Source organism: Eubalaena glacialis, chromosome 19 (genome assembly GCF_028564815.1).
Source record: "Eubalaena glacialis isolate mEubGla1 chromosome 19, mEubGla1.1.hap2.+ XY, whole genome shotgun sequence".
Taxonomy (NCBI): domain Eukaryota; kingdom Metazoa; phylum Chordata; class Mammalia; order Artiodactyla; family Balaenidae; genus Eubalaena; species Eubalaena glacialis.
This window is the reverse complement of record NC_083734.1, coordinates 46,919,996-46,947,497: the sequence shown is the minus strand read 5'-3', so window position 1 is coordinate 46,947,497 and position 27,502 is coordinate 46,919,996. Positions and strand designations below refer to the sequence as shown.

General features: G+C 38.5%; 1 protein-coding gene across 1 annotated transcript in view; it reads left to right on the top strand.

Moving 5' to 3' along the window:
* The first annotated feature begins 7,165 nt into the window (after positions 1-7,165).
* The window catches only part of NSF (N-ethylmaleimide sensitive factor, vesicle fusing ATPase), a 158,593-nt gene continuing 138,256 nt past the window's right edge, over positions 7,166-27,502 (top strand). The window contains exon 1 of the mRNA XM_061176781.1: positions 7,166-7,230. Within this exon, the coding sequence (XP_061032764.1) occupies positions 7,219-7,230 (12 nt within the window). The 5' untranslated portion in view covers positions 7,166-7,218. The remainder of the gene's footprint in view (positions 7,231-27,502) is intronic.

Sequence of the window (27,502 nt, the reverse complement as noted above, 5' to 3'; positions counted from 1 at the left end):
ATGAATTATACTGCAGCTAACATTTTTTTCCCTTCCTGCATGCCTTGCTAATTAAAAAAAAAAGAATTCCAAAAGTTCAATCACTGAGTCAAAACATTAAAATTGTTAAGGCTCTTGATACATATTACGTGCCAAACTATTTTCTGAGTATATTATAAAAATTTCCATTCCCATCAACCAAGTGAAAGCCAAACTTACTTACTTCATCATTAGGTAAGCTCTTTTTAAAAAGAGGGTTTTTAGTGTTTTTGTTTTGTTTACTAACTTGATAACCAAAAAAAAAAAAAAAAAAAGTATCTTATGTTGGTTTAATTTTCCCCAAATGTTTACTAGTATTTTTATCTCCTGCACTATGAATGATCTATTTGTGTCCTGATGACTTGCAAGAAAAGATGTAAAGTAGTTTTGCCAGCAACTATGAAGTTTGTTTGTTCAAATGGAGTCATCATAACCTGAAAAAAAGGTGAAACAGCAAAGATAAGATTTTTTTTTTTACCTACCATTGTTTGTGCCTACAGAAGCAACGTTTAGGCTGATAACAATAGAGCTTTTTGCCTCCAACCCTCACAACCTGAGAATATGCATTATTTGCACATGAGCTGCATCAAGCCTGTGAATAAAACAGTCCCAGTCCATATGGCACTCAATGGCTAACGGATTACAACCCTATAGGTACATACATACACATATATATGTTTCATACATACATATATATTTCATATATATAATCAGATGGTCCCCAACTTACAATTTTTTTTAAAAAACATCGGGTCCTTTTATTTATATATTTATTTATTTATGGCTGCGTTGGGTCTTTGTTGCTGCGCGCGGGCTTTCTCCAGTTGCTGCGAGTAGGGGCTACTCTTCGTTGGGGTGCGCGAGCTTCTTATTGCGGTGGCTTCTCTTGTTCCGGAGCACGGGCTCTAGGCGCGCAGGCTTCAGTAGTTGTGGCTCGCGGGACCTAGAGTGCAGGCTCAGAAGTTGTGGCGCATGGGCTTAGTTGCTCCGCGGCATGTGGGATCTTCCCGGACCAGGGATCAAACCCGTGTCCCCTGCATTGGCAGGCGGATTCTTAACCACTGCGCCACCAGGGAAGTCCCCCAACTTACAGTTTTGACTTATGATTTTTCGACTTTACAATGGTGGGGAAGCAGTACACATTCAGTAGAAACCATAGTTCAAATTTTGGATTTTGATCTTTTTCTGGGCCAGTGATATGCCATACATTTGGGCAAAATCATCTAACAGGAAGCCACACAGCTCCCACAAGGTCTGTGGGTCAGGCACACGTTCACAAGGGTAAACAACTGATATACTTAAAACCATTCTGTACCCTTACAACCATTCTGTTTTTCACTTCCAGAACAGTATCCAATAAATTACATGAGATATTCAACACCTTATTTCAAAATAGGCTTCGTGTCAGATGATTTTGCCCAAATGTAGGCTAATGTAAGTGTTCTGAGCATGTTTAAAATAGGCTAGGCTCAGCTATGATGTTTGGTAGGTAAGGTGTGTTAAATGCATTTTCGACATAACGATATTTTCAACTTATGATGGTTTTTAGGGACATAACCACATTGTTAGCCGAGGAAGAGCTGTCTTTTTTTATAAGAATATGCATGAGGGGAGTTCCATGGTGGTCTAGTGGTTAGGATTCAGCGCTTTCACTGCCAGGGGCCCGGGTTCAATCCCTGGTTGGGGAACTGAGATCTCGCAAGCTGCTGGTTTGGCCAAAAAAAAAAAAAAAGAATATCCATGGGGAATGCATGGGAGGAGGCTAGAAGGAAAAGAGACCTAACTTACTAGTGATTGTATTCAGGAGTTGAGGTTGTGATTTTTTTTTTTAAAGTGATTGTGAGAAAACGTTGTACTGACTTTATAAGGCAAAACAACTTATTTTTTTAAAAATACAAAATTTTGATAATTAGGAAGGAAGTGTAATAGAATAATAGAAATCATGATTGGTGCTCAGGGGAAATTGAACAAGCTCAAACTCTGGCAACTCTATAAATACAAATTGCTTATGGTGATGTTGATTGAGTGGGGTTTTTTTTTCTTAATAGAAAACACTTCTCATCAATATAATGTTATTTGTACAGCACGGAAAGTACAAAGTGCTCTTGGGAGAAGCAGAGATGATTTCATCCTGAGAAGCATCTTATTTGGAGATAGCTCCCCGCCTCTGAGTTCGACTTTAAAATTGGTTAATAGTGTTATTAGTATTAGTTTTAGCACTCTTGGTAGTGGTAGTTAGTATCTGCCTTATAATTGCTGGGTCAGGTGCTTAATGTATTAGGTACTGTATGATAATTACCTCATCCAATTCTCACATGAATACATTTAAGTTTAGAGAGTTTAAATGTAACACAGTATACCGGGACCACCTCCCCTCAAGTATCACTAAACTTATCCTTCTATTCTGGTCATGCTCCTGCTGGAGAGATGTATTTTCCCTCCCTTGGAAAGTCCTGCTGTACCTATTCCTTGCCCTAGAAACAAACCTCTCCAGTAAATTTGCCCTTAGGAGAAACCTTAAGACACCCTTCACTTTTTCTCAGGAGTCCTCTGGAGAAAATATAGTCACCCCCAATGTGGTTTGTGGGCCTCTGGTGTCTTGAAGTTCTAGGCAACTCAGCCCCTCCCAGGAGACTGTGACTTCCTTCTCTCGAGATGCATAAAAGCTCATCAGACCAGTATCTGAATGATTCTTTTTCAAAGAGATGCAGGCAGCTCTCTGGACCCACGATGTTTATTATGCAGGGTTATGCAGTCTGGCAAGTGCATTGGGGCTTGCACTAAAGGATCAGCTGGTTTCCATAGCAACATGCATTCCCTTCCACGGAGGATTCTATCATCTCTCCTGCCCACTCAGGCTTTCCAGAATGAATTGATTTTTGTGTCTATAGGTGTTTGTCCTTGGTCCTCCAAAGAGAAAAGGCATACTCATCAAAAAATAAATAAAGAACCCGACAATAAAATACCTGACTGCAGCTAAAAGGCTGCATTGCATCAGCTGGTCTTCCTTCTTTTAAAAAAACTCTATATTCTTTCTCCATTTTGCTCTGTTCTCTAGCCTTATCCATCCTTCTGGGATATAGTTTTCTCTGACAGAAAACAAACAGATGGCAGCTTCATCTTCCTAAAACTGGCTATGATGGGGCCATAATATCAAGTTTTCAACAGGGCTCTCTGAAAGCCTGGGCTGAGGACACGGGTGGCTGACCTGTGGGTTATGATTGGAAGGGCAAGAATAGGGATCGCTGTCCACATAGAGATGTCCCAGTCGCTGCAATTTTACCCTTAGAGATTTGTTTTTTTATTGCTCCCCAGCAATATTCTCTTAAAGTGCATACACTCCTGGAAAGAGTAATATATTAGGTTATTAATGCTGAAAGAACTTGGGAAAGAGGAGGAGGTGCAGAGGGAAGGGTATCAAAGGATTTATTAAGACCACCTTTGTCTGCTTCACAAGGATATCTTCTGCAAGGGGTCAGTGCAGGTCCTTGTCACACACACACTTGCACACACACACACACACACACACACCCTGGAGGGTACCCTCTGACAGTCACAATGCAGTGGTGAATTCAATGCACAGCGCTGTTCCCCGAAACTCCTGCATGCAGTCCTGTTGGAAGATCTTTGAAACCTACACCTTGAAGTGATTAAAACTCCTTTCTGTCCCCAGTGCCATTTGTTTAACCCTAGGCTTCCACAGACTAAAGTTAGTTTTCCTTTGACTACTGTGGAAATCAGCAAGATATCACATTGCTTTGTTAAAGAAACTGGATAACAGTGAATCAGTCCACTTTTATGTAGCTTACTATTGCTCTCACTCCTCAAAACACAGAAGAAATCTATTTTCCCCTAGCTAAGCATCACTGTTACAACCAGAATGTCCCAAAGTTACTCAGCCCCATTCTAATGGAGCACTTGTTAAGTGATGTTTAACTGGACGTAATTTGAACATATCAATAGAATTATATCCATGGGGTTTCCAAGACTTTGAATTGGGCCTCCACCTATAGATGCTCGTTATCTAACAGGGAGCAACAGGTGATACCAAGTTTCACCACATAAAAGCCTGGAATCACTTCCTTGTCACTGACAGGAAACATGGTGTATTAGTCAGGATTCTCCAGAGAAACAGAACCAACAGGATGTGTATATATAGAGAGATTTATTTTAAGAAATTGACTCATGTGATCGTGGAGGCTTGGCAAGTCCAAAAATCTGATGGGGGACACTGGCAAGCTGGAGATTCAGGAAAGAGCTGCAGTTCAAGTCCAAAGGCAGTCTGCTGGAGGATTCTCTCTTGCTCTGGGGAGATGAGCCTTTTGTTCAATTCAGGCCTTCAGTGGATTAGATGAGGCCCACCCACATTATGGAGAGCAATCTGCTTTACTCAAAGTCCATTGATTTAACTGTAAATCTCATCCCCAAATACCCTCATGGAAACATCCAGAATAACATTTGACCAAGTATCTGGGCGCCGTGGCCCAGCCAAGTTAACACATAAAATTAACCATCACAATGGGTCACAGAGTAGCTGTAATCAGCAAGAGCTGACCTTGGTCAAACCCTTACCCCTCTCCCCACGTGCCTCACTGTTCCTTATCCTGGGCACTGTTACCTCCATTTCATCATGTCGTCATCTTCTCTCCTCACCTTTCAGGTACCTAGTCCCCTTTTCCTCTTTTAGCCTATCCCTAGTCCCACCTCACCAACCTCCTCTACCCCGAAAAATCCCTCCAGACCTTAGGAAATGACCTTAGACATTTGCACTTTAGGTTAAATTTAAATCATTGTAAGCTGTCTTACCTATTTTCTCACCGTGAGAGGAAAGTATATTAAGGATTTCAGGAACCAGTGACAAGCTGAGGGAGTTTCGTTTAGTTTTGCTTTTTGTTTTTTGAGGAAAGGAAAGACTGATTAACTTACAGAAATCAAGACAAAGAGAGACAACCAGATTTTGCCAAAGACAGAAATCAGGTAAATTCCAGGTCTAGATAATTAGTGGATGGTCTTTTCAGAATATCACCATTGGGGTAAATCAGCTCTTGCTATTTTCTTTCTTTCTTCCTCAGGATGGTTCAGATTGTAGTTGCTTGGGAGAGAGAGCATCTGATTGACTGAGCCTGGGTTCTGTGCTCCCTCCTAGGCCAGGGGAGGGCAGGGTGCATTGTCTGACAATGCTTTCAAGGCTGCATGAACCAGGGTAGCTGTGACCAGAAAAAATGGGGAATGAATTTGGGGCAGCAAAAATATTTGTTGTCTATCAACCATAACTGCAAGGATTGCTCAGAAGGTGATGCAGAATCAGTTCCACTCTCTTTCTAAGACAACCTTGAATATTAGAGCAAGGCACAGATGGGATGCACAGACATGTGACAACCTGGAGTAATGTCTCCCCTCCAGCTGGATGCTAAGCACCTCAAGGGCAGGAGCTCATGTCTGCTTATGATTTCTTTGGTAGACCCTGCAAAGGGCTGTGCACATGATTCTAATGAATTTATACCACTTGTGAGAGGATACAAAGAGTCCCTTATCGTGCGGAGATATGCTTGTAAGCTGACACAGTGGAACCTCTCCAGCATCCAGCAAACCTGTCTTTCCTAGATGATAAACACTCCTCCTTGGTGGAGAGATTGAAGACATTTTCACCTGCAATCTAGTTTACCTAGCAAAACAAGACAACAAAGCAGTGGTATAGATAAATACATTTGCTTATTCTCTGGCCTTGAAAATAACGTCAGATCATTGTACTGAGAGCCAATGGCATCTTCTGGATCTGGTAATTATTTGGGCAAAATCTCTTTGATTTATAGACTCAAAGTATCAAAAAATTTAAGACAACCTGTTAAGCTCATCGAATTACACCTCTCACTTTCCAAGTAAGGAAACTGGGGCTCAGAGAGGTGAAGGGAGATGGGGAGTGAGTGGCAGAGCAAGGAAAAGGACGAGAATCTAAGCCTTCCAACTCCCCAATCTGTTTTAATTATTTTTATAGCTTTTCCAAGTTAACAGATCAGAGTTCAACTAGTTCCCTGTCCTTCCTGATAAACTCTGATCCATCGATGATTTAGTTAACATCTGATTTGTCCAAGAGCACACTCTGGTTCTCAGGTACAGTGTGAGAGTTCCCAGCTCTTCTAATTCTTTCTTTCCTTTCCTCTTATTGGAAAAAACTATTTTTTTCTAATTAACTGTTGAAAAGGTAACACGTCTTATCATTTTTTATTGTCTTGTGTAAATATAAAGAGAAATATAAGATAGTAGAGGCAATAAGATCCTCAGAGACCCTGTTTGGGAGAACCTCTCTTCTTGTAGACAGCTGTTATTATTATCTATTCTGAGGAAATGGTATGGTAGAAAGGAAACAACAAGGTCAAAAAAAAAAAAAAAAGGCCGAATTTAGAGCATAGTTTATTCAAATTCCATCGTGTATATATTGTCTAAAATGAACACTGGGAATTGACAAAAGTTGTTAGAGATACAAATTACCTTTATTAATAAATATATTTAATAATAAACTAATATATAAAGATATACAATCACAATTCACTTACACATTTGAAGAAAATCTTAACCTGAGTTTTCCAGGCTACACATAAGCTAAATGTAAATGCCAAGGCTGATTACTTCCAGGAGCTAGGAAACACGTCTGCCTACAAACAAAAGCCTGAATTCACGTAGAATTTGAATTCAGAACCAACTACACATTACTGATCTTCCCAGGGGGGAAGGCCAGTAACCGCGCTGGGTGCTTTTACGTACATTTTCACACTTAACTGGGTCTGGAAGCATAAAGTTAAAAGGCCATTAAAGGGCAGAGATAAGCAGGGGCTCAGCGATTAAAAGCATCAACGTCCTTCCTATACTTCCTATAAAGTCCGGCGCAAACGGCCAGTTGTGATGAGATTCGCAAAAGGAGCCCTGAAGAAAGTCGCCAGCAGACACGTACATGAAAAACCCGCAAGCCCCCGGCCGCCCGCGTTCAAAATGGCGCCACCGCCCCGCCCACACCGGGCTGCCGTCGAGCCCGCGCGTGCACTGCAGGGCGGGGGTGTCGGAGACGCGGCGGAGCGCGTGCGCGGCGTGTAGACGGCTGCGCGCCTGCGCGAGGGCGGGCAGCGGGCGCGCGCGCGGCGGGGGCGGGCTCTTCCGAGCGCCGAGCGCCGAGCTGCAGCGGCTGAGCCGGACGTGTCCGCGAAGATGGCGGGCCGGGTGAGTGCAGTTCGCGGAGCCGCGGGGGTGCCGAGGCGGGGGTGCCGGGCTCACGGACAACTGGAGGTCCAGACGGCCCCAGGGAAGGGGAATGAGCCTGAGCAAACGGGGCGGTGGAGGGGGGTGGCAGGCCAGAGAAGCTGGGACGAGGGAGCGGTGGCAGGGGATTAGCCCTCCTCAGAAACTCCATCCCCCTTAGAAGCTCGAGGGAGGAGACCCCCTCGCTACCCGGGTCTCCGAGGTCTCCCTTAATCCTCCCTTTCCATCCCTTGGGGCTTGTCCCCCTCTCTTCTCAAGCTAGCGGCAGGCTCGTGGCCGTCCCAGGCCGGTCTGAGGGCTCTAGGGGTTTCTCTGCCCCCTCTTGCGAGGGCTTATTAGGTGCCGCCTCTGGAATAACTGCGGGGGATCCGTCCGCTGCATTGGGGCGAGGGCTGTGACAGGGACTAGAAGGAACCCATTTCTGGTTCTTCACAATAAAAGGTCTTGAGAAAGGAGGAGGGGGTGCAAATGACTTTTAGTGTTGAACCCCGGCCATCTGGGGGACGTGTCACTGCCGGCTCAGGCAGAAATGCCTTGAGCTTGGAGTGGGGATGGATTTGGAGTGTCGCGTTTTCCTTTTATGAATGACAGCCGTTTCGAATGCAGCAGGATATGTTGTAGTTTCAGGGTTTTAAATTTTACTTCCTCCTTTAGCCTCTGAGATCGCGGGGAAGTATGGGTTTGGCGAGGGGAGATAAGGCTGGTTCTGGGGTGTACTGCAGTGTGCGTTGAGCAAAAACCTGAGGGATGGATCCTGCCCAGAGATTACACTGGTCATAAACCTGGGGACGTTAACTGCGTCAGTAGGGGATAAGGATGTGCTTGACTGATTTATTTCTACTGGAATATTTGAATAAATTTGCATAGATTATGCATACACGCAAATGTTCTCCCTAAAGGAAATTGTTAAGTCAGGAGATTCTAGAGTGAGAAGAGACCTTAAAGGTCATATAATTAGGCCTCTTTCTCATCTTTTCCCCGCAGCCTCTCCTTTTATCTACAGCTACTCCCTCCACCTGTGCTCCAGATTCTCTCCCCCGCTTCTAAGGAGCCCCATTCCTCCATATTCACCTGCTCCCTCTTCACAAACTCAGGCTTCTCCCGTCGTAAACCCTCCCTCCACTCCCACAGCTGTCACCTTTTCTCTTCCCACTTTACAGCCAGAAATCTTGTCTCCATTTATTTGTCTCCCATTTGCTTGCCACCTACTCACGCCTCAACCCACTGCAGCCTGATTTCTGGCCCTATCATCCCACTGAAACGTGCCCCTAAACTTAACTGACATTTTTCATTCCTTGTCTTATTGATGTCTCAGCAGCGTTTGACATTGTTGACCGTTGCCTCCTTCATGGAAAATGCTCTTCCCTTGGCTTCAGCCTCCCTCCTGTTTTTAGTCAGACTGCTCTTTTGCAGACTCACCCTCCTCTACTCTGTTATTCAATGCAGATATTCCTCAAGGCTGTCTCCTCACTCTCTGTTTTCTCCCCAGGCAATCTCTTCTAAGCCCAGCTTCAACTACTATCTAGATGCCAACGATTCTCAGTATCTTACTCCCAGTGCAGACCTATCATTTAAGTTTCAGATCAGTATGTCAAACTGACTATTTAAAACCAAGGCATCTCAAACTCAACTTGTTCAAATTCAAACCCATGGTCTTAGCCCACCTCATTAGTATTTTTACAGGGTTTCTTATTTCAGTGAATGGCATCACAATGCATTCCACTTATATAAGCTGGAAACCTGAGGGGGGGGGGAGTGGGTCATTCTTTATACTTCTGCCTCTTACCATATCCTCTGCCCTCAAGGAAAATTCATCACTGAGTTCTGTTTCCCCCCTCAGAAAAGGGTATTATTAATTATTAAGGCCAAAGAATCTGGGTTGGACATTACTGCTTTAAACTATATCTAAAACACCCACTGGACTAGTCACATGGGTTCTGTCATTTTAACATCCTAAAAATCTCTCCAATCTGTCAACCTCTCTACATCTTCATTTCCACCCCCTTTTCCCAAACTACTATCATTTCTGGCCTGGACTACTGCGGGAAGCTCCCGAGTGGCCTCCTTATGCCATTCACCACGTTGATGATTCCGTCCCATGCCCATTGCTACTTAAACCCCTCCCTCAGTAACAGCTCATTACTTTTGGGAGAAGACTAAATCCTTAACTGGGCCTTTAAGGCCCTTTGTGGTTCTGCTCCTGCATCTCTACTCACCGCCTTTCTCTCTATGCTTAGGTTGTATAAGCCTTTCAATTCCTTGAACCTCTTACCACAGGGTCTTTGCATGTGCATTTCCTTTCTTTGTGATGTTCTGCTCCCAACCATTTACCTCCTACTCATAGATCACTCAGCTGCTCAAGGGAGGCCTGTTCTGATCCCCCACTAAGTCAGGATCCTTTGTTAATATGCTCTTGAAGAACTGTATTCCTTTCCTTAGATATTTATCAGTCTGTCATTTAAAATTTATTAGTGTGATTGCCTCTACCACTAGACTTTGCTTTCCATGAAAGCAGAGACCATGTTAGTTTTTTACTTACTATCATCAGTGCTTTGCACCTGCCTGGGGGCCTAGGTGCTCAATACATTTTTGTTGAAAATGAATCTAATCTCTGTTTTAATACTCTAGTGATAGAGGGTGCATCGCTATAAGGCTAGCCCATTTTAGTGTCATTTTAGAAAGGTCTTTTTTATATGGGGTTCCATGTAATTTTTATACATATTATTTCCGCTGTTTAGAACTGCGTAGAACTAAACACAATTCCTCTTCCATATGATAGCTCCTTAGCTGTTTGAAAACAGGTTACATATTCCCTCGGATTTTCTCTTTTGCAAGTTAAACATCCCCGGTTCCTCAAATATCCTATATCCCAAACCATTCATCATTTAGGTTATCTTCCTTTGGAAATGTACTGTTTTGTCAGTGTTTCTTCTAAAATGTGCTCAAGAGACTAACACGGTGATCAGTGAAGAATATCCTTGAACTATTATCTTAACTATTGTCTTAAGCTGGACACTACCATTATTAATAGAGGCTAAAATTGTATTTGCTTTTTTCTGCAGTAAATCACACTCTTGGCCCATACTGAACTTACAGTCAATTACAACTCTCATGTTCTTTTAAAATCAGCCCCCCTCCTCTGCATCCTAGGTATTGTGCAGTTGTTTTATTGAACCTAAGTGTGAGACCTTACATTTATCCCCTTTACAATTCACCTTTTTTCGGTCCATTTCTGCTACCTGTTGAAGGTTTCCTTGGTTCTTTCATGTTACACAACATAGTAGTGCTCTCGTCCAGTTTTGTTTCATCTGTAGGTTTAATAATCATGACTTCTGTGTCTCCATTCTAGTCATTGAGAAAAAGTAGGATAAGACAGGGTCAGAAATAGCCCTTGAGCATGCTGCTAGAGACTCTCCTCTACGCTGGCACACATCAGTATGCTTTGGGTACCATTGCTTAACTACAAATGTATCTCATTTAATCCTGACAAAACCACCCTGCAAGGTAGGTAGTATTAACTTTGTTTTACTCAGAGAGAGGGACGTAGTAACTTGCCAGGTTCACAGCCAGCAAGAAGCAGGGTTAGCATTTGAATTCAGGTCAGTTCATCAACTTAGTTGCAAGGGTATAAAGAAGAGTAGATTTACCTTACCTAGAACTTATTAGAGCCTGCTGTCAAAGTTTAATTTTCAAAAACTACCTTCTATCTTTCGGAAAATTTAAGCACCTTTGGCCCATCTCGAGTGGTCTTATCTTCTTATAGCCATAATTGTCTAACAACTCCCTATCCAGGTTTAACAAATACAGTCAGCCTTGTCGTAATTCTCTTTTTATGGGAGAAAAGCTATTTTGAGTTTTTACTGCTTTTGATTGGTTTAGTTAATTTTGGCATTCTGACATCATCTTGTAAACGGTATTTATGTTCACTCTGTAATTGAAGATTTGTATCAGTGTTGCTGATGATAGCATTAGTAACCTGTGTATCTTGGGCTTTGCTTTTCCTGACCGTAAAAGAAAGCATCATATTTAGTCCATCTGGGAAACTGAAGAATAAACTGTGTGATGTTATTCAATATAGCATCTAGGTCATCAGAACTTGGTTAATCCCTAAAATACTTTGAAGCCCCTAATCTTAAAACTAAAGAACCGAAAAGAAAATAATTTTTGTCATTATTGTTTTAGTGTATTTATTATATGAGAAAAATATGGAATGACAAGTTGGATACATTTTATAACACGATCAATTAATTTAAACATATCTGGTTCCTTTTGGCCTTTCAAAAGATTCAATTAGGTAATAGGTTTTTCTCAGCTGTTTTAAATTTTTGCTAGTAATAAATCAGATTCTAAAGTTGTAATTCTTATTACTTACATTGAATATAGACTCTTACTTATAAATGACCTCCACGTACAGATGGCTGCCACTGCCCCAGGCCTCCACACCGTCTTTCAGAACTCTCTTCGTGCTGCGGCTGCTCTGGAATCAGGGAATCAGAAGCAGAGGAAAGAATCTGAAATGTAGCCTTAATAGCTGAGGAGAGCTGACTCTAGGCAGGGAGAAGCTCCTTAGTAAAGCTTCTCTGTTTGGTGTTGCTTTCCAGACCCCTTAGACTACCGCTGTCACCCCACTCCTGAAGAAAAAGGAAAGAGAAGATAGGCTTTCCACAATGCCTGAACTTTTTTGTACTCTCTCTTTTAAAATTGCCAGAAATCTCACTTACTGGAGATTTAGCAGTCCCTTTCTGAAAATACACATACATTAATGAAAATAAAACCAAGGGATTGTTTTCTTCATAAATTCTTACATCTAGTGGAGGTAATTTGTTTTAAGAAATAGGAGTAAGATGATCTTAAATAGGAATCTAAGAGAGAGAACTCTTAGGTGTTGAAAGGGGTTTAGAAGGATGTTAGAGGTAAGTTTTACCTAATCTGGTTGTTTGTCTAGGTCAGGCTAGTATATTTAGTATCAGTATATTGAAAAAGCTTTTGTAACCTAGTCCAGAAACCTAACCGTTTATAACATTTTTACGGGTGAATGACATCTTTACCAAATAACCAACCTTCAGATTGGAACACAAGTCCTAGATTGGGGACAGCTCATGGGCAGTACCACAAGACAAAACAAATAATATAAAATGTTTTGTAGTCCCATTTCCTAAATCAGAGTTTTACTGTCCGGAACATATCAGCTCTCTGCAATCTTGTATGCAGTAGTTATTGCTTTTGTGTATCACTCTAGTGGAGATTTTATAAAGTATGTTCAAATGCAATACATTTTAGAAAATAAAATTGAACTCTTTAAGCACTATCAACTAGCTTCTTCTTTCTGAAACCCAGAGGAATTTATGCTTAAGATGGATGTATTCTTTTTTCAGGTATTTAAGTCAGGGTGCAAAGGTGTAAGGTGAAAGTATATTATTTTACTACGGAAAATTCTTGAATTGTTAGAGCAGTGAATCCTTGGAAACAGCTGCATTAGCAATACACTAGTCACTTGCTATAAGGCTGTTCTTAAGGGTCCATACTCTGGGTATAGTGTATTAGGTAAAAATCTCTTAAGGAGGTCCTTTATCCTACTTCAGTATTAATGCCCTTGAATGGGCTCTGAGACCTACCTTACACTGCCTTCAATTTCCTAGTGATTTAAACTCATAATTTTCAACTTATTTTTTTATGATGCAAACTAAATATTCATTGTGTGACTATAACTATTTCTAGCTCTATGCACTTTAAACAAGAATAATTCATATGCGCCTTAAGAGATTTCAAGCATGCTGAAAAGTACAGAAAATAGTATAACATATACATATATCCATGTGCCCATGATCCAGATTGTGTTTACATATTGTGATATTTTCTTTGTATCTTTTAACTTTTAGAAATAAAACCTTATCGATCCAGTTGAATCCCCTTTGTATCCCTTCTTTTAATAAAAAATTTATTTATTTTTGGCTACGTTGGGTCTTCGTTGCTGTGCGCGGGCTTTCTCTAGTTGGGGCCAGCAAGGGCTACTCTTCATTGCGGTGCACGTGCTTCTCATTGTGGTGGCTTTTATTGTTGCACAGCACAGGCTTTAGGCGCATGGGCTTCCTTAGTTGTGGCACGAGGGCTCAGTAGTTGTGGCTCGCGAGCTCTAGAGCGCAGGCTCAGTAGTTGTGGCGCCTGGGCTTAGTTGCTCCATGGCATGTGGGATCTTCCCGGACCAGGGATTGAACCCATGTTCGCTGCATTGGCAGGCGGATTCTTAACCACTGCACCACCAGGGAAGTTTACATACTGTGATATTTGCTCTATATCTTTTAACTTTTAGAAATAAAACCTTATAGATCCAATTGAATCCCCTTTGTATCCCTTCTTGATTCCACTGACCTTTTCCAGAAATAACCACTACCTTAAAGTTGGTATAAATCCTTTCTGTTCACATCTACGTATGTTTGTGCCCATAAATAATATATTATCTTGTGTGTTTTAAAAATGTATATAGTGGTGTCATACTGTATATTTCCTTCTACAGCGTGCATTTTTTCATTTAAAATTGTGATTGAGATTTAGTCATGTTGAAATTACATAGAGCTAGTTAATTCTGTTTATTGTGTAGTATTCTATTTTGTAAATATACCACAATTATCTGTTTTCTTATCAGAGGACAATTTAGGTGGTTTTCAATTTTATTTCTCCCAGTGCACACATTCTTGTATATGTCTCCTTACATATGTGTGTAACAGTTTCTTTAAGATATATGTCTTGAGACGTGGACATATACCCTATGTAGAATAGCTACATAGAATTGCTGGGTGATCAGTGACCTTTATCTTTACCTAGTTATAACAGTTTGCAGTCTTACCAGCAGTATATGAGTACTTGATACTCATGTCCTCTCCAGCACTTAATATTACAGACATTTTAATTTTTACAATATGATAGGGGCAAAATAATATTATTGTTTAAATTTGCATTTTTTTCCTGATTACTAGTGAGATTGAGCATTCTTCATATTGGTCTTCGGAGTTTCCTCTTCTGTGAATTACGTTTGCATATCCTTTGCCCATTTTTTTTCTTTTGGGCTGTTCAGTGGTGATCTTTTCATGTTTGCAGAGTTTTAGATTTAAATTTTATTGTAGTTATAACTACGCATTTTTTTAAACCTCTATAATTAGTGTACTTGTATGTTTTAAAAGAGATCGTTTCCCACTTTGAAGCTAGAAAGATTTTCTTTTAAAAGGTTTTGGTGTTTGATTCATCTGGAATTTATTTTTGCGTTTGGTGTGAATTAGGAAGCTAATTTTATCTTTTCCATATGTATAACCAGTTGTCCCAATATCATGTATTGATTCCATCCTTTTTCCCACTGATTTGTAATGCTACCTCTGTTTTATATCCACTGTAAGTCTGGCCTCTATTCTGTTTCATTATTCTGTTTGTCTGTATGTGCACCAATACCACTGTTTTAATTACCATAGCTTTAAAATTATTCTTGCTATCTGGTAGTGTTAGCCCCCCTCATTTTTCTTCATTTGGCATTTCTTGGCCCTTTTCCATATGAAGTTTACGAGCAACTTAATCCCTCCTTTAAAAAATTTTTTTATATTTAAATTTATCTTTTGCCGTTGATTTACATTTTTTCCTTATAGTATTTTATAAGGGCAGATACAAAGATCATTTCAATAAAATTTATCTGAATTACTCTAGGAAGCTGATAAGCTGTTTTCTTCCCTCCCTCCCTCCCCATCCTTCCCTCCCTCCCTCCCTCCCCATCCTTCCCTCCCTTCCTTCCTCCCCATCCTTCCCTCCCTCCTTTCTTTCCTGTTTTTTTGCCATTAAGCCAAAAAGTGCTAATAATTTATTGCAACTTTGTGCCCTATAGATTTGCAATCAGATGAATTAGCATTAGCTGTTTATGAGTAATGCAAGGTGTTTTGGTCCTTTGCTAAATTCGGAATGAAGTGCTAAAATTCTGATGTATTTTGCACTAGCTATGTAGATCTTTGGTAATGGAGAAAATAGGAAAATTATTAAAGTAAGAAATAAGTTGTCATTTTTGAAATCCAGCATTCACTTCTTTATAAAATCACTAAATATTAAAGAGAATTTTAGGATTTCACTGATGGATTTTTTTTTTTTTAATTTGTTATTTATTTATTTATTTTTGGCCGAGTGGCTTGTGGGATCTTAGTTCCCCCATCAGGGATTGAACCCGGGTCCTCGGCAGTGAAAGCGCAGTCCTAACCACTGGAGCGCCAGGGAATTCCCATCGCTGGTGGATTTTTTAAAAGTGTAAAGTGTTTTTAGTGTTATGTGCATATGAACAAACATTTTCTTACTTGGTTTGACAAGCAATGAAAATAAAACTAATCACTAATTCTGGGTCTTCCAAAAAAAATCTGAGTGGGGAGATTAAAACGATTTAGTTATCCTAGTTACTTTTCTCCTAGAGAATAATATTGACAAAATTTTTTGAGATGATAGCAGACTTAGATCCCACTGTTTAGAACAAAGCCTGGCATGAAAGTGTTATTTAGTAAATGGTTGTTGAATGGGTGAATGACTGTTTATTTCTGTATACCTTAGTAAATTATCATTTTGGACAGTGTCTGTAGTTGGATTTTAATGTTATGTTCTCTGCCAACTATTGAATACTCTACTGTTGTTTATTCTGTTATCCAAGTCATTAATATAGCATAGATCTAACTTTAAATAGCTGCTGGCCTCCGATACAGTCCTTTTCTCGATCTGCAGATATTGAGTCTGGTAACTTTTTTGTTTATATAGACTTCCAATCAATTTACTACTTACAAAGCATCAAAATAAACTTAACTATAAAGTTTTACCAAGGTAAAGGATGAAATGGACCAAGAACATTTTTGAAGTCTCTTTTCCATATTGTCTTCTCTTCTATTGTAGAAGGAAATGAACCTGCCGTTATTTCTGTTTTTATGAAGTTTATTTCTCTCAGTGCAATGATTCGCAAAGTGGAATCTGCAGACCAGCTAATCAGCATCACCTGAGAACTTGTTAGAAGTGCAGATTCTCTCACCCCACAGAGGTTGATTAAATTAGAAATTCTGGAGGTGGGGCCCCTGCAATCCCTTAACAGTTCTGAAGGTGATTCTGGTGTATGCTAAAGTTGAGGACCATTGACTTAGGATTTTGAGCTCTCCAATTTACTTTAACAAATTGTTCAAGATTTTTTTCTCCAGATTTCCTTCCAAATGTATACTCAACCTTGTTATTTCTAGATTTCAGCGTTATTGTCTTACCTTTCCTTTAATACCTTCACCTATATCCAATTTTCAGACATTTAAGAAAGCATAAGTTATTTCCTGCAGTATGGAGAATTAGGTACCTTGACTGACCTTTCCATGGAAAATACTTGCAATGCTAGATAGCATGGTAATTGTAGTTAATTAAAAAATGTTGTATTCTTGAAATTTGCTAAGACAGCAGATCTTTCTTTTTCTTTCTTTTTTTTTTTGGCCGTGCTGGGTGGCTTGTGGGGTCTTAGTTCCTGACAAGGGATCGAACCTGCGCCGCCTGCGTTGGAAGTGCGGAGTCTTAACCACTGGACCGCCAAAGAAGTGTGCTAAGACAGTAGATCTTAAGTGTTCTTACCACACACACACACACACACACACACACACACACATAGAAGTAACTTTGTGAGGTGATGGATATGTTTATTAGCTTGTTGTGATAATCATTACACAAGGTATACTTATATCAGAACATCACTTTCTATACCTTAGACAAAATTCCCTAAGGCTGAACGCGTGCATGTATGCTTGCGATCCAGCAGTTCTTCTGGAGGGGGTGTATGTAGGGGTGGGGGGTGGGGGTGGGAGTATAGCTATCCAATTGAAATGCATACATTATTATTCAAAAGACATGTAATGTTATTAGCAACAGTATTCATAATTAACAACTGGAAACAACTCATGGATAAATAATGGTGGTATATTCATATAATTATATACTATAAAAAGCAAGGAAAATGAACTATTGCTACATGCAACAACATGGATGAGTGTTAACAATCATAATATTGATGGGTAGAAGTCACACACAAAATAATACAAGCTATATGTTTCCATTTATATAAAGTTTTCAAGAGGCTAAACTCTGATTTCTATCTCTGGTGGTAGAAACAAGATAGCAGTTATCTGTGGTTGGGGTTGAAGGGCTAGTGATTAGGAGGGGGCAGTATGGGATGTTGGTAATGTTCTCTTTCTTTAACTGGGTGTTGGTTACCCTGGGTGTGTTCACTTTGCAGAAATTCTTTGAGCCAAACACAATGTGTGTACTTTTCTGTATGTATGTTTTCTTTAATAAAAAGTTGATTTAAAGAAGTGGTAATGTTCTTTTTCTTAAACTAGGTGGTAGGAACATGGTGATTGTTTCTTGGTATTTAATATCTTACGTTTTTAATAAGTATTTTATTTTTATTCAGTATTCAAAAAATATAAAAAGTAGTCACTACTTCATTGTTAATTGAGCATCTCCTGCACAGAGCACAGTGCCTGGAACATTATAGGTATTCATTAAATATTTGTTCCATTGAACAAAAGTAAGGTAGTAATTCCTTTTTGCCTTCCGACAGCCAATCTTTTACTCAATTATTTATAAATAATTATTTCTAAATAACCAAAAAATATAAATAATACCATTATATTATTCTTATACTATCAAGCTGAGTTTATTAAACAGAGAAACCTCTCAGTATTACAGGCACTTGCATCATGAATTATTAGCATGTTTAATTATAGTGACTCAGATTAACATCAGCAATTTAGATTAATATGGATGTAAATCAATAGATTTTGCAGCTTTGAAGATGTGAAATTTATTAGACTTTCTAATATTTTCAGGTGTCTCACTTTTTTTTCTCTTTTTTTTTTTTTTTTTTCTGAACAACTGAAATCACAGCTAACTTTTTGTACTGAGACTTGTGTTCCACCTTCTGTACCATGCTGCCTCTTGCTTCTTGCCTGTCTTGCATCTCTGACTTTCTGCTTTCCTGAATGCCCTGTGTCTCGCTAAGGGAAGAGCCCAGAGCTATGGGACTTAGGGGTTGGGACTGGGGAGAGGCTCTAAGGCCTGGGATCCTTGTTCTGATTCCTTCTCCAAAAATTCTTCTCTCCTTCTTCACCCTTCAAAAGAACGTAGGTGCCAAACTTTCATCAGGATGTTGGAATTAAAAAAAAAAAAAGCTTCACAAACATTGTTTTGATTTCTTTAAGAACATTTGGAGTAAACTTTTCAGAGTAAGAACACTAAGTTACTAAATAAGAATATCTTAAATTGAATGAATGGTATTTTACAGTTTTGAAAACACCTTCACAGATCTTTTCTTGTTAGACTCTCAGAGCAACCTTATGAGTTGGCACTCTGAAAATTCAGTTCAACAAATATATTTCAACTAACACAAAAACCCTCAGCTAACATCATACTTACTGGTGAACACTGAAAGCTTTCCCCTTTAAGATCGGGAACAAGATAAGGATGTCTGCTGTCTTACCACTTCTATTCAACACTATTTTGGAGGTTCTAGGTAGGGAAGTTAAGCAAGTAAAAGAGTAAAAAAAGCATTCAAATTAGAAAGAAAGAAAATTATATCTATGTACAGATGAAAGAATTTACAAGAAAAAAACATAGAGCTAAAAAATGAATCCCATAAAGTTGCAGGATACAAGATCAATATACAAAAATCATTTGCACTTCTATACACTAGCAATGAACGATTTGAAAATAAAATTAAGAAAACAGTTCCATTTACAATAGCATCAAAAAGAACAAAATACCTATGACTAAGTTAAACCAAAGAATTGTAAGATTTGTACACTGAAAACTATAAAACACATTGAAAGAAATTAAAGATCTAAATACATGGAAAGACATCTTCTTAGAAGGAAATGTAGATGAAAATCTGTTCATGGATCGGAAGACTTAATATTGTTAATATGGCAGTACTCCCCAAATTGATCTATAAATTCAGTGCAGCCCCTTTCAAAATTCCAACTGCTTTGTTCCCAGAAGTGGACAAGCTGATCCTAAAATTCATATGGCATTGCAAAGCCATTTTAGCCACAACAATTTGAAAAAGAAAAAGAAGAGTAAAGTTGGAGGACACACTTCCTGATTTCAAAACTTATTATAAAGTACAGTAATCAAGATGATATGGCAGTGGCCTAAGGATAGTCACATAGTCATGTAAACCAGTGGAATAGACTTGAGAGTCCAGAAGAAAACCATACATTTATGGTTAATTGATTTTCAACAGAGGGCCAAGACCATTCAGTGGGGAAAGAATAGTCTTTTTAACAAATGATGCTGAGACAACCGGATATCTACATGCAAAAGAATGAACCTGGACCCTTACCTCACACCACATACAAACATGAACTCAGAATGGGTCAAAGCTCTAAATCTATAAAATTCTTAGAAGGAAACAAAGGTGAAAATCTGCATGACCTTGGATTAAACAATGATTTTTTTTTTAAAGATATGACACAAAAAGCACAAGCACCAAAGGGAAAAATAGATAAATTAGACTTCATCAAAATTAAAAATTTTCATGCATCAAGAAAGTGGAGACAACCCACAGAATGGGAGAAAATATTCATAAATCATATGTCTGATAATGGTCTAGTATCCAGAATGTATGAAGAACCCTTACAACTCAGCAATAAAAAGAAACTCTATTTTAAAATGGGCAGAGGATTTGAATAGATATTTCTCCAAAAAAGATGTGAAAATGACCAATAAGCACATGAAAAGATGTTCAGCATCATAATCATTAGAGAAATATAAATCAAATCCCACAATGGGATACTACTTCACACCCACTAGGATGGCTATAGTTTAAACAAAAAAAGTTTGTTGATGACAGTGTAGAGAATTTGGGACCCTCATACACTGCTGGTAGGAATGTAAAATGGAGCAGCCATTGTGGGAAATTGGCAGTTCTTCAAAAAGTTAAGCATAGAATGATCCAGCAATTCTCCTAGCTATATAACCAAGTGAGTTGAAAGTATATGTTCGTACATAAACTTGTACATGAATGTTCATAGCATTATTCATAATAGCCAAAACGTGGAAACAACCCAATGTCCATCAGCTAATGAATAGATAAAACAAATGTGGGTTATCCATACAGTGGAATATGATCACAAAAAAGGAATGGCGTGCTGTCACTTGCTACAACATAGATGATCTTGAAAATATGCTAATTGAAAGAAGCAGTCACAAAGATGACAGATTATATGATTCTGTTTATATGAAATGTTCAGAATAGGCAAATCCATAGAGATAGAATGTAGATTAGTGGTTGCCAAGGGATGAGGGAGGGGAGAATTGGGATTAAATAGCTAATAGGTACAGGGTTTCTTTCTGGAGTGCTAGAAATGTTCTGGAATTAGATAGTGGTGATAATTGCACAATGTAGTGAATATACTAAAAACCACTGAAGTGTACACTTTAAAGTGATGAATTTTATGTTATATGAACTTGTCTTAGTCTATTTGGGCTGCTGTAACAAAATACCAGAGACTGGGTAGCTTATAAACAACAGAAATTTATTTCTCACAGTTTTAGAGACTGGAAGTCCAAGATCAGGGTGCCAGCATGGTTGAGTGAGGGCCCTCTTCTGGGTCACAGACTTCTCATGGTATCCTCACCTGCTGGAAGGGACAAGCTAGCTCTCTGGGCCCTCTTTTATAAAGGTACTAATTCCATTCATGAGGGTTCTGCCCTCTTGACCTACTCACCTCCCAAAGGCCTCACCTTCTAATACCATAGCCTTGGGCATTAGATTTTCAACATACGGATTTTGGGAAGACAAACATCAAACCATAGCAGGAGTGTATCTCAAAAAACGCTAATAAACACTTCAACTAACGTTGCATATACTGGGTGGCACAGGCATGCCGGAACTTAGAATAGTGGTACTCAACTAAGTAGTTTAAGGCAGCTGGTGATAAGTAGTGATAAGACTGTTGGAGAAGCACAAAAAATAGAGATATGGGAGATACCCAGTCTTACTAGGAACCAAACAAAGAGTTTTATAAACTTGGCTTTGTAAGATGGGTAAGATTTCCATAGGTGGAAGGGGTTTGGAATAGGGAATTCAGGCAAAAGGGGTAGTGTAAAACAAAGGTATGGTGTTAGGAATATGAAGTATCAATACATGGGCTTTATTATTTAGGAATCACATTTTTAGTTTTAAGTCATGTCTGGTGGCAGACAGAAGATTGAATTGGAGAAGAGAAATTAGAGTCAGGGAAACCAATTAGGTTATCGCAGTTTTTTTAAGAGAGAGGTGATGTTGGCTGAATTAGATCAACAGTTGTGAGGATGGAAGGGAGGAATCAAATGCAAGTTACAGTGCAGAAGTAGAATTAATAGGTCTTGGCCCCAGTTTGTGTGTGTGTGTGCACGTGCGTGTGTGTATTGGATGGTGAAGGGAAGAATGACCTTGAAATTGTGAATTTGAGTGAATTGAAAGGATAATGATGATGTTAGGACAGCCAGAGAAACAAATTAAAATGAATACTGAAGAGAGGGAGATACCACTGAATTTCACAATTAGAAAGGCATTGGTGATTTGGAAGAGCCATTGCAGGAAAGTAGTTGCTGCAGAGGATTTCAAAGAAGATTGCCAGAGGATGAGAAGATGGGAGGCAAGGAAGGGAGACTTGAGAAATTTGGTTGTAAAGTGAAGAGAGAAAGGTTGATAATTTGAGGTAAGAGAATTAAGGGACTTTTAAGCTTTTTAAGTCACTGTGAGGGGTGTGGACCTGCCTCTGGAACGAGAGAGGCTTACTGGCAGTGACCCAAGAGGCGAAAGACCAAAGGCTGGATAAGCGGGTTGCCATCAAACCTACAGATGAGGGATTCTACCTCCTTATACATTTGAGATATGTGCCTTAAGATGCTTCTGTAAGGTTAAGAATAGAATGCTGTGATCCTTGAATGTGACCAAATGGAGCTACAGTACATGCTTGAATCAAATTAGAGGTAGCTGTAGGATTAAAACACACAATCTTTGGTTAATTCACTTTAAAATTAGATTTTTTTGTCTTCTAAGTATATAAAATTCAGAATGAGTCATATTTTAAAAATCATTTAGAGGGCTTCCCTGGTGGCGCAGTGGTTGAGAGTCTGCCTGCCAATGCAGGGGACATGGGTTCGAGCCCTGGTCTGGGAAGATTCCACATGCCGCGGAGCGACTAGGCCCGTGAGCCACAATTGCTGAGCCTGCGCGTCTGGAGCCTGTGCTCTGCAACAAGAGAGGCCTCGGTAGTGAGAGGCCCGCGCACCGCGATGAAGAGTGGCCCCCACTTGCCGCAACTAGAGAAAGCCGTCGCACAGAAACGAAGACCCAACACAGCCAAAAATAAATAAATAAATAAATAAATAAATAAATATTAAAAAAATCATTTAGAGAGAAGTAATTTTCTTATGAGAAAACAAAAATGTTAGCTGGAGTGAGGGCCGGGGTGTTTGCAGGTGTGTAAAGCTTTTAAAACAGCGCCTGGCATGTAATAAGCTCTCAAAACACATTAGCTATTATTATTGACACTCCTCCAGTCCAGCCACCAAGTGGATAATCATTCGTCTCAGTGCCATTTATTGAATAGTTAAGCTTTCCTCTACTGATTCTAAATCTCACATATCAAGTTCTCACCTGGTTCTATTTCTGGATTGTTTGTTCTACTCCATTGAACTGTCTGTTTCTATACTAATACTACAATACATTGGTTTATTTTATTTATTTTTATTTTATTTTTAGTTTTTTTTGGCCATGGGAGCTTAGTTCCCCAACCAGGGATTGAACCCCGGCCCTCGGCAGTGAAAGCGTGGAGTCCTAACCACTGGACTACCAGGGAATTCCACTAAATTGTTTTAATTACTGTGTACGGCATGTTTTGGTGTCTAGTAGGGCCAGTCTCATTCTTTCTGAAATTTTTCTTGGCTACTTTCACAAATTAAAAAAAACTTTGTTCCCTTCTCATTTTGCCTACTACATTTATAATACTTTGCCAGTTACAGTTTAGATTGAATTTGCTAAAGTCCCATTGGGATTTTCTTATAATTACATTAAGTTTATAGGTTAATTTGGAGTTGATGATATCCTTACAATATTGAGTCATTGCATAGAATGACATCATATATCTCTACATTTACTTGGATATTCTTTTATGTGCTTCTGTTAGTTTTCTTCATATGGGTCTTATCACTCTCTAGATATATTTCTTCCCCAATTTTTTAATTCCACAAATATTTATTGAGTGCCTATTATGTGCTAAATATTGTACCAGGTACTTCTCCAAATTTTAAAGTAATGTATTTTGAGGCATTAATGAACTTTCCCAAGTTAATTCAGTCTTGGAGAGGAAATTATTTATTCACAGAGCCAAGGATTTAGTTAACTGGCTTATGATTTGGTGTTCATTTTAATGCTCAGTCATTGGTTAATCTGCCCAGTATAAATAAAATTTTAACTCTTTGTATATCTATCAAAAGATTTCTGTGTTTCAGACCATATTTTGTAGTTTCTTACAGTTTATTAAAAAGTATGTTTTCTTAATTTATATACAAAAATCTTTGCCACACTGTAGTCAAAGAGAATTAGATTTAACCTACATGGTTTAATTATGAAGAAAAAACACATATAAGCAAATTATTAGACCATGTCTTATATTTCATGAATAATGACAGTGTCCTTTTATTAAGCATGTCCTTCCAGTTATTTTCCTAATGTGTGAGGTCATCACTGTCTATGCAGAAACAGAGGTCCGAAATGAAATATACCATCAATTAACTTTAATACAAAAATTTTAATTTGGGTAGTAAAATAGCAGCTATCTATATTTTTTAACTTGGGAAGTGCAGAAAGGAAGAAAATAAATCACTCATAGTCCCATTGTCCAATCACAATTGTTTTTTACATTTTGGTGTGTTTTTATTTAATTGCTTTGCTATACTTAAAAAAATAAAACTAAAGTAAAATTTATATTTATATATGTATATATATACATGTATACATATACTATCCTGTGATTTGAATATTATGAGGATATGATATTCAATTAAGTGGTATGTTTTAGTTTTCGTAACCATCACTTTGAAATAGGACTTTTAGTTTGCTTCTAATTCACCACCAGTAAAGTAATCCTGTAGAGGACAACTTTGTACATAAAAGTTCTCTATATTTAAAATTATTTTCCTAAGATAAGGGTTATTTATTGTAAAAAACAGTTCCAACCATTCAGAATTGTGAAAAGCGAAGGTGTTTCACTTATACCTTCTTGTTTCACCTCAGTGGTAACTACTATTAATTTAGTGTGTATCTTTTTTATTAAAAACTTACTCTACATGCTATTTTATTTCTTTTTTAAAACTTAGTTCTATATTGTGGACATTTCCCTTGTCAGTACAAACAGAGGTACCTTGACCTTTCAAATGGCTGCATAGTTGTGATACTTTTAACCATGCTCCTATTCACGGCATTTATTTAGCTTTAGATTGTGATTTTTTTTTTTCTATTACAAATAATTCTTTACTGAATATCTCTATGATGGTCTTAATAATAGCTGACATTTATTATTTACTCTATATCAAGTAAATGAGAATACTTCATTTAATTCTCTTGTGTATGTTTGGGTGGTTGTGCATTTATTCCTATGTCCTCCTGTTTCCATTCCTGCCCATAGGGAGAGTAGAACTTTAGATCAAATTCCCTTGTGTCTTAGTGGAAGAATTATTACAGGGAAAACAAACAATCTTACTTTTCTCAGGAGGAAGAATTGCCAATCTGATGGTTAGTATGGGACATTCATGCCAGGAGTTGTAGGTTTTATACTTCCTCTTTTCACATCCTGTGCCCAGGACTAGCAGGCCAATATGGTCAGCAACCTTAGACTGGCCTTTAGAGGTAGACCTGGCCATTCTCCTAGTTCTGTTTATTCCTACAGCTGGGATGAGGACTGGTTGGGGAGAGAACCGAATCTGTTCTGCAGACCTAGTTAGCTCTCTTTTCCAGTAGGCCTACCTGAGTACAGATGTACCAAGGTCTAGGTCTTTGTTGCATGAGTGTATGTACCCTGTACCTAAACTATGTTTTCTAGTTTGAACATTTATACTGTCTTTACATGGGAATTGTTGGTGATTGCCCAGCCATTAAAAAATCAGACCATCACTCCTCCACTTTATTGAGGTATAACCTATATACAATAAAATACAATCCAGATATAGAACATTTCTGTTATCTCAAAAAATTACTTCATGTTTTTCTGCTGTTCATTTCACCCTGGCCCCAGGCAATCACTGATTTTGTGTGTGTGTGTGGTTGTTACTCTAGATTAATTTTGCCTTTTCTAGGATATCATCTAATTACAAGGTGATGCAAAAAAGAGTTCATCCTATATTATATAAGCATCTGGCTTTACTTGGCATTATGTTTTTGAGGTTTACTGACGTTGTTGCATATATCAGTAGGTAGTTTCTTTTTAATTGCTGGGTAGTGTTCCATTGTATGGCTGTACCACAATTTGTTTATCCATTCAACTGTTGGTAGATCTTCGTGTTATTTCAGTTTTTGACTATTATGAATAAAGTTGCTATGACCGTTTGTGTACCCGTCGTCATGTGGCTGTATGTTTTCATTTCTCTTTACTTAAAACCTAGGGGTAGATCTGCTGGGTCACGTTAACCTTATAAGAAACTGCATCACTTCTTTGCCACCATTTAGTGCTGTCAGCCTTTTATATTTTCCTTTGCGTTTTTTTTTTCCCCTCAAAAAACCAAAATGGGAGCTCAGTTTTTTTTTTCTTTTTCAATATGTTTGTAAAGGAATTTTAAGGCCCTAAGGGATGTCACCTATGTGAATAGTTACTGATTTGAGATGGATAATGTGAAGGGTATCCCTACATGCTCTTTGCAAGATTACTATAGGACATACAAATTTAGCTTATTTCTATCCATCACTTCTAGTCCCACAGGACTTCACAATTTTAATAGAAATTATTTCAGGAGTTTATAGCAGAGTGGTTCCATAGGCCTGAAGACATGGATTACTGATGGACTTTCTCACACTGCTCTAGACTAGCACCATCTAATGAAACTTTCTTCAGTGACAGCTGATAGCCACATGTGGCACTCGAAATGTGACTAGTGCACCTGAAGAACTGAATTTTAAAATTTTAATTAGTTTTAATTTTAATAACCGTATGTGTCTAGTGGTTACTTTATTGAATAGTGCAGTTCTAAAATGTTATTTTTCAGGAAGCACAAAATTGAGTGAGACTTGTTAGCTGAGCTGGCTCTGGGGCAAGTTCATATATTCTGTCCTACTTCCCTTTCCTGTGGGGGAATTTGTGTCTCTAGAGAGATGTAACCTAGGCCTGAAGCACCACAGAAAAGACCAATGGATTCATGAGTGTTGCAGTTATCTGTAATGAAGTCTTATAATCAGGTACTACACACTTTGGTTTTTTCTATTTATTTTGCCCTACTGAGTTCTTTGGTAAACAATAAAGCATATATTTTAAAAATCCAATTTTTAAAGTGGACCTTTGGATGAAAGTATGTTATTTAAATTTGAAAACTATGCAGTGATGCCCGGAGGAGTCCTGGTTACCTGCCCCCCCCACCGCCCAATTTTTTTTTTTTTTTTTTTTTTTTTTTTTGATGGGAAGAAGCCAGTTCTCTTTCTGCACTTTAAAGGCTCTCACATAAGTAATGATATAACTTTTTATTTTCCTTTGGCATAAGGATTATATATTTTAAAAAATTTTTAATATTTATTGATTGAGTCATTTAAAAATAACATTAAAGCCCATTACAGGTTATCATAAAGAACGTATCTTTAAGCAGAGGCTGACACACCATTGTAAAGCAATTATACTCCAATAAAGATGTTAAAAAAAAAAGAACCTATCTTTATGAAGATAACTATAGTTTCCAAGGCAAAAAAAAAAAAAATAGTGAGTGGCACCGTTTTACATTTTTGCAAATCTCTGACTTAGAAGACAGCTGTATTCTCACACATCTGCATCTGCATTCAATCTGTTGTCTCATGCAGATATGTAGTTGGAAAAGAAAGGAGTATTTTTAAAATATTCACTGGAGTATAGTTGCTTTACAATGTTTTAGTTTCTGCTGTACAGCAAAGTGAATCAGCTATACGTACACATATATCCCCTCTTTTTTGGATTTCCTTCCCATTTAGGTCACCAAA